Source organism: Pinus tabuliformis, chromosome 2_2 (genome assembly GCF_031772625.1).
Source record: "Pinus tabuliformis cultivar Carrire ecotype Pingquan chromosome 2_2, CPIR1, whole genome shotgun sequence".
In the NCBI taxonomy this organism is placed as follows: domain Eukaryota; kingdom Viridiplantae; phylum Streptophyta; class Pinopsida; order Pinales; family Pinaceae; genus Pinus; species Pinus tabuliformis.
This window is the reverse complement of record NC_142300.1, coordinates 925,445,989-925,452,449: the sequence shown is the minus strand read 5'-3', so window position 1 is coordinate 925,452,449 and position 6,461 is coordinate 925,445,989. Positions and strand designations below refer to the sequence as shown.

Below are 6,461 nucleotides of genomic sequence, written 5' to 3'. Positions count from 1 at the left end.
AAAAAAATGAAAATTGTTTTTTTCCCATGATTGAATAAATTATAAAATCACCTTAGAAATCACAATGTTCACAAGGGTTGATAGTAATCGGTACTCATTAAGAAGCAAGGAATATTTACTTATTTTTAGGGTTATATATAAAATTTCATTAGAGTTATAATGTAAAATATAATGTAAGAAAACCATAAATTATAGAAAGCCCAAAGTTATAAAGGAAGCCTCATTGTTTGTTGAGCATTATATATAAAATTTCATAATGTAAAATATAATGTAAGAAAACGATAAATTACAGAAAGCCAAAAGTTCTAAAGGAAGCCCCATTGTTTTGTGTTAGGTTTTCATTAATTTTTAGATTTAGGAAGTCCTGTGAAACCAATGTAACCTTACCTACATGTCTGAAAGTGCATTTCTAGATTTTTGTGAAATTTATTCTCATTAATTTTTGTCTTCAAATTTTATGGAGTGAAGTTTAAAATAAAAATTCATTTAATATATACTTTTCCATGGCAACTTTTAAAAGAATATTGATTTAATTTTAAAAGAATATTTATTTAATTTTAAAATACTCTTTAAAAAAAATTAACTATTTAAATTATTCTAAAATTACACAAAGAAAATTATAACTAATTTAATTATTTTAAAGTTGTAAATATTATAAATATATATCTTTTCTTCCTTAACATATATAAATAAATATAATTTTATAAAAAGTTTATTATTAAAATAATCATAAATTTTAGAAAAATTATTACAGCTTTATAATTATTTGTTTTTTATAAAAAGTATATGCCAAAAAAGCTCAAAAATGGTTATCAAATACGGTTGGGTACGCCAATTACTAATAACGTTACGTCACAACCGTTTCTTCCGTTCTCAAAATAGCTTTTGTCACGATGAAGAATGGGATTTCAAATTTGCTTTTGTCACAATGAAGGGTGGGAGGTACTGCTTTTGAAAAAGAGAAAAAAGAAGTGATCAGCACATCACTCGTGTGAAGGGTTTCGCTTTAGATAAATGTGATACCAGGCCTCTCGTATTTAAATATAACTTTAGCACAGGAGATCTGCAACACATTAATAAGGAGAACGTGTACTTGAAATCATAGTTAACAGCAGGAGAATTTAGTAAGGGAAAGTGGAATAAGAAACTAGCAGGATGGAGGACCTGTTTTGCTTAATGATGAGGTTAGAGTTATTCAAGAAGCAAGCCCTCGTCCGTGACGCCACGGAGACATTCGACAAGCGAGTCCTCCTTCAAATCCACGATCACTTCGCCCGTCAGCGAAGGGAGACCGCAGCAGAATGCGATTTTGAGATACGGTCGTCTTTCTCGGACCCTAGTGGCAGTGGTGGCGCGGCTTGCTCAGTTCCGCTGGAAAGGCTGAACCCCATTTCCTTCAACGAGTTGAAGGTCGGAAAAGTTCACCTCGGCCGGGTTGTTTATGGGACGTTGTGCGCGGATGCCAACAGGATATGCGGCATTATTACTTTGCTTGAGGACGATAACGGCCTCGCCGTCAGGCTGGCAATATACAACGCTGCTACCACTCGGGACGACATCAAGAGGCATTACCCCAGAGGTGCCAAGGTGGCCATCAAGGAGCCCTATTTCAAGTTCGCTAGTGACGGTGGCCTTTTCATCCGCGTCGACAACCCCGCCAACGTTTTTAAGTTTGCAATTGATGAAGGGAAGCACACGCAGCTTCTTGTGGATGTGGAGGACCTGAGAAAAAAGGGCAACAGATGCTTTAGAGAACAAAAGTGGGACGCAGCAACCGAGAATTACACGAAATGCATAGATGCCGCTCTGCTTCAGCTCGAGAAGTCCTCTAATGACAATAATAGTATCAATACCTGCCTCCTCCACGCATATTCCAACAGGGCGGAGACAAGGCTTCAGGTGAAGGAATTTGAACTGGCGCTGGAGGATTCTGACAAGGCGCTTCTGATCGATTCCAGCAATCTCAAAGCGTTCTACAGGAAAGGGCGCGCTCTGATTGGTCTCACGCAGTATGCAGCGGTATGCAAATGCTTGGTGAAAGTTGCCAAGGCCAACCCCACGCAGAAGGAAATTCAAGACGCCTTTCACTAGGCCAAAACTCTCTACGCCCAGAGCCTGAATGGCAAGTATGACATTTCGGACTACCTGCTCGGACGCGCATCTTCTCCTCTGACAGTGGCCGATTTCGTGGGTTCTCTAGAGATCAGGATGACCGAAGACAGCCGCGGCCAAGGACTCTACACCACCCAAGAAATAAGGACCGGGCAGCTATTCCTGGTAAGCAACGCTGTCGCGGTTGCTTATGAGAGTGCCTCTCCCGCCATGTTTCATGTGGACAACAGGCGTAAAGTCAATAGTGCGTCTCAAGAAGATATCATGGCCGCGGTAGTCTGTGCTGCCAGTAAATCGCAGAGATTGCTCCGCCAACTTTATAGTTTATTCGATTCCTCTACGCCCAGCAGCCTTCATGTTCCTGCCATAGATTTGTTTAAGACGTACGGCCAACAAGTAGAAAATGAAATTTTGCAGGTGGACGTTAACCGTATTCGGGATATTGTAAGACTGAACTCATTCAGTGAAGGCGTAGGGACGTTTGTTTCAAAATCGAAAACAAAATAAGTGGGACGGGTTCTGCGAGAACGAAAAAGTAGCGGACTCTGGCTGCTGCCGTCCCTCATTAACCATTCCTGCCTTCCGAACTCGAGCTGGCTGCTAGTCGGAAACGCCATGTTTAAACTTTATACATGCCTCCAAGCCCGTCGGGAGAGGAGAAGAGATCACTGTTCCTTACTTTGATGCCCTCTTTCCCTTGTCGCAACGGCAAGCCCAGTGCAAGAAAAGTGTAGGAGATGTATTTTAGAGCACTCTTTCAAGAAATCCCTGAACCCTATAATTATAGTAAGGTTTGAACAATGGAATGAAAAAGCAAAGGAATTGATTGCTGAAAGGTCTGAACAGCAGCAACCCGATATGAATCTTTGGGAACACGCAGAATTTGCAAGGCTTTCTCAAGAGGCAGAGGCGATCATCAGGAGTTCCCATTTGTTAAAAACGGAAGAAGAGAAGCTCTGGATTTGTGCTTCTTTCTCATCTGTATACCTCCTATCCACCATGTTGAACGGCTTCTTTCCTTCTGGTGAGAAACTTATGGAGGCTATTCAAAGCACTGTGCCCGACGACTTACAAAACCTGGGCATGGCAGCAGGGCAGTTAAAATATTACCGGCGCTGGATGGCGGATGAAAACGAAGCAGTCAATGCGCGATGTGCATCAGAGAATGCAAGGGAGGCATGCATTAGAGTGTTTGGCAGACAGAGTGAAGATGTTCTCACAGCGCTGGTCCTCATGCATTCAGACTGACTCATGTTTAAATGATAATATACCTGTCATTGACTTGCCCTGCCCTGCAAAATCATTTTCTATCTGCAAGGTACGGCAGAACCCAATTTGGTTTGAAGTATTCGAATTTACTTAGTTAAACTATTTAGATAGGCTAGTTAGTATTTGACAAAGTTGAACAAAGCTGTGTGGTTCGCATGAATATGAAAGCTCCATGTCATTGAAAAACTCGGTTCAGAAATAATTCTGGTTACAACTTCTGTTCATTGTATGGGATTGAAGTACGGTGTTATATTGATTAATGATATAAAGAAAGTTTAATTTGCATACGGTGTGGTTGGAGTCCAGACTTTGGTTATTGATGAATTTTAAATTTAAGTTTATTATATATATATATATATATATATATATATATATATGTTTTATTTGTTGGGTATTTTTTTAATGGGGAAAATACCAAAAACCAAGATTCACTCACACAGAGGCAATGCTCTGTTTTACCTCCACAGGATCTTTTTGTGCACAGAGGAGCTTAAAAAAATTTCACAGAGAAACAGAGTAATTCACCACCATAAAAAACATTTCTGAGAATTTACTGAACTGGGTTTACTGCTGTAAATCCCCTTTTACATTCACTGCTGTAACAAAAACTTTACTGCTGTAATTTAAAAATTTACATATGTTTACTGCTGTAAAAGAAATTTACACAAGCTTACAAAAATCGCTTCACCATTTCCTTTATGCACTGCTGTGCAAAACCACACATGGTTTTTGCTATTTCTCTGTTTTACAATGCCTCACAAAACATTACCAAATACATTTGTGCACTGCTGTGCATACATCCTGGTTCTCTCCGCTGCTGCTGCGAACACCAGATGTATTTTTCTACCATGTGCCATGCATCATAATAAAAAAAGTCAACACTCAAAAACATAAAAAAACTTATTACATACGTTTTTACATTTAATACATGCCGTATGTAAATATAAAAAAAATTAAAACGTGCCCATAACGAAATTTATGATATCCACCTAAAACTATGAGAAACACCATGTGCCGTAAGGAAATAAAAACAAACTACCTACTTCCTACGAACAACAATAAATACATTAAATTTCCTCGCGACGGTCAAACCATAAACCTTTTACTCCACGCAATAGCTTGAATTGACGCAGCCCCGTGTGCAGGTTTAATCAATCAACGGCGGAAAAATGTGGAGCAGATCCGACGGTGGATAACCATATCGGAAGACCAACAAGTGCTGAACATTAACACCCGAGAAAATGACGTTGGAGTACGTCAGGGGTAAACCACGTGTCAGCTCTACATTTTCTCGGGTTCAATTGCCGGATTATTCCTTCGCCGGAAAGCTGACCCGAGAACTCTCCGGCTGGTTTGCTTAACGTTTTCTGGCGGTTTTGGCTGAGAGCGTATGGCTGCGTTGAAATTAGATTTCAACACTCCCCTTTAATTTCAACAGCTGGGCATTCGGTCATACCCAGACACTTTCTCAAAAATTCAAAGCTCTTCTGATCAAGTGGCTTTGTCAAGATGTCTGCAACCTGTTCTTGAGTCCTGCAATGTTCTAGGACAATTTCTCCATTGTTCACCAGTTCTCTGATGTAGTGAAACCTTGTATCAATGTGTTTCGTTCTTTTATGAAACACAAAATTCTTTGACAATGCAATAGCTGAGCTATTGTCACAAAATATCACTGTCGCTTTTGCCTGCTCTTGGCCTAAGCTTCTCAACATTCTTCTCATCCACACTGCTTGACATGCTGCTGCTGTAGCTGCCACATATTCAGCCTCTGCTGTAGACAACGCTACAATGGACTGCTTCTTAGAAGCCCATGAAATGGCTCCTGAACCCATATTAAAAACATAACCGGAAGTGCTCTTCCGATCATCTACACTTCCAGCCCAATCACTGTCAGTGTATCCAACCAAATCTGAATGTTCTGAGGCATGATATAGAATTCCAAACATTTTGGTACCTTTGACATACCTCAAAATTCTCTTTGCTGCCTGCCAATGTGCCTCCTTTGGCCTCTCCATGAATCTGGAAATTAAACTAACAACATACATTAAATCAGGCCTAGTTGCTGTTAAATACATAAGACTGCCTACAATACTCTTGTATAAACTAGGATCAAAATCCTTGCTGCTGTCCTCTCTGCTGAGTTTTAATCCCATTACTGTGGGAGTGATGGCTGCCTTGCATTCTTCCATCTTAAATCTGCCCAAAACTTGATTTACATATCTTGCTTGAGATATAAAAATTCCTTTTTCATTTTGATCTACTTCTATGCCTAAGAAATATCTCAACAAACCCATGTCAGTCATTTCAAATTCATCCTTCATGACTGATTTAAAATTCTCAATAAGATAAATATCATTTCCAGTGAAAATAACATCATCTACATACAAGACAACAATTAAAAGTTTACCATCATTTTCCTTGATGTAGACTGTGGGCTCTCCTTCACATTTGTCAAATTCATTATCCAATAGATATGAATCTATCCTGCTGTACCATGCTCTTGGCGCTTGCTTCAGCCCATAAAGAGCTTTCTTCAATTTGCACACTTTGTGCTCTTCACCTTTCTTCTCATATCCGAGAGGCTGTTCCACATAGACCTCTTCCATTAACACTCCATTTAGGAACGCTGATTTCACATCTATTTGGTAGACTTTCCATTTGTTTTGAGCTGCTATGGACAGCACTGCTCTCACGGTTTCCATTCTTGCAACCGGTGCGAAATTCTCTTCATAATCTCTCCCATACTGCTGCTTGTAGCCTTTGACAACTAGCCTTGCTTTATGCCTTTCAATCTTGCCTTCAGCATTGCTCTTGGTCTTGTAGACCCATTTCACACCAATGACTTCTTTGCCTTTCGGTAGCTCAACCAAATCCCATGTTTTGTTTCTCTCTATGGCATTCATCTCCTCATCCATAGCTTCTATCCATTTCCTATCTTTAATTGCATCCTCGAAATGAATAGGATCATCAACATGACAATACAAGGCAAATAAGGAATTCATTCCTTCTTCATAAATTTCACTTAGATTTCTAAATTTCTTACCTCGTTCACTTGGTGTGCAAGTGCTTGAAGATGCACT

The 6,461-nt window shown here is 39.7% G+C and overlaps 1 protein-coding gene across 1 annotated transcript; it reads left to right on the top strand.

Moving 5' to 3' along the window:
- The first annotated feature begins 1,179 nt into the window (after positions 1 to 1,179).
- On the top strand, positions 1,180 to 2,091 carry LOC149196104 (methyltransferase FGSG_00040-like). The gene has a single exon (XM_089408169.1). The coding sequence runs from the start codon at positions 1,180 to 1,182 to the stop codon at positions 2,089 to 2,091; it is 912 nt and encodes a 303-aa protein (XP_089264295.1).
- Positions 2,092 to 6,461: the final 4,370 nt, after the last annotated feature.

Excerpts from the sequence above, each read along its gene's own strand:
- LOC149196104 (XM_089408169.1), top strand. The coding sequence starts at position 1,180 with ATGAGGTTAGAGTTATTCAAGAAGCAAGCCCTCGTCCGTGACGCCACG.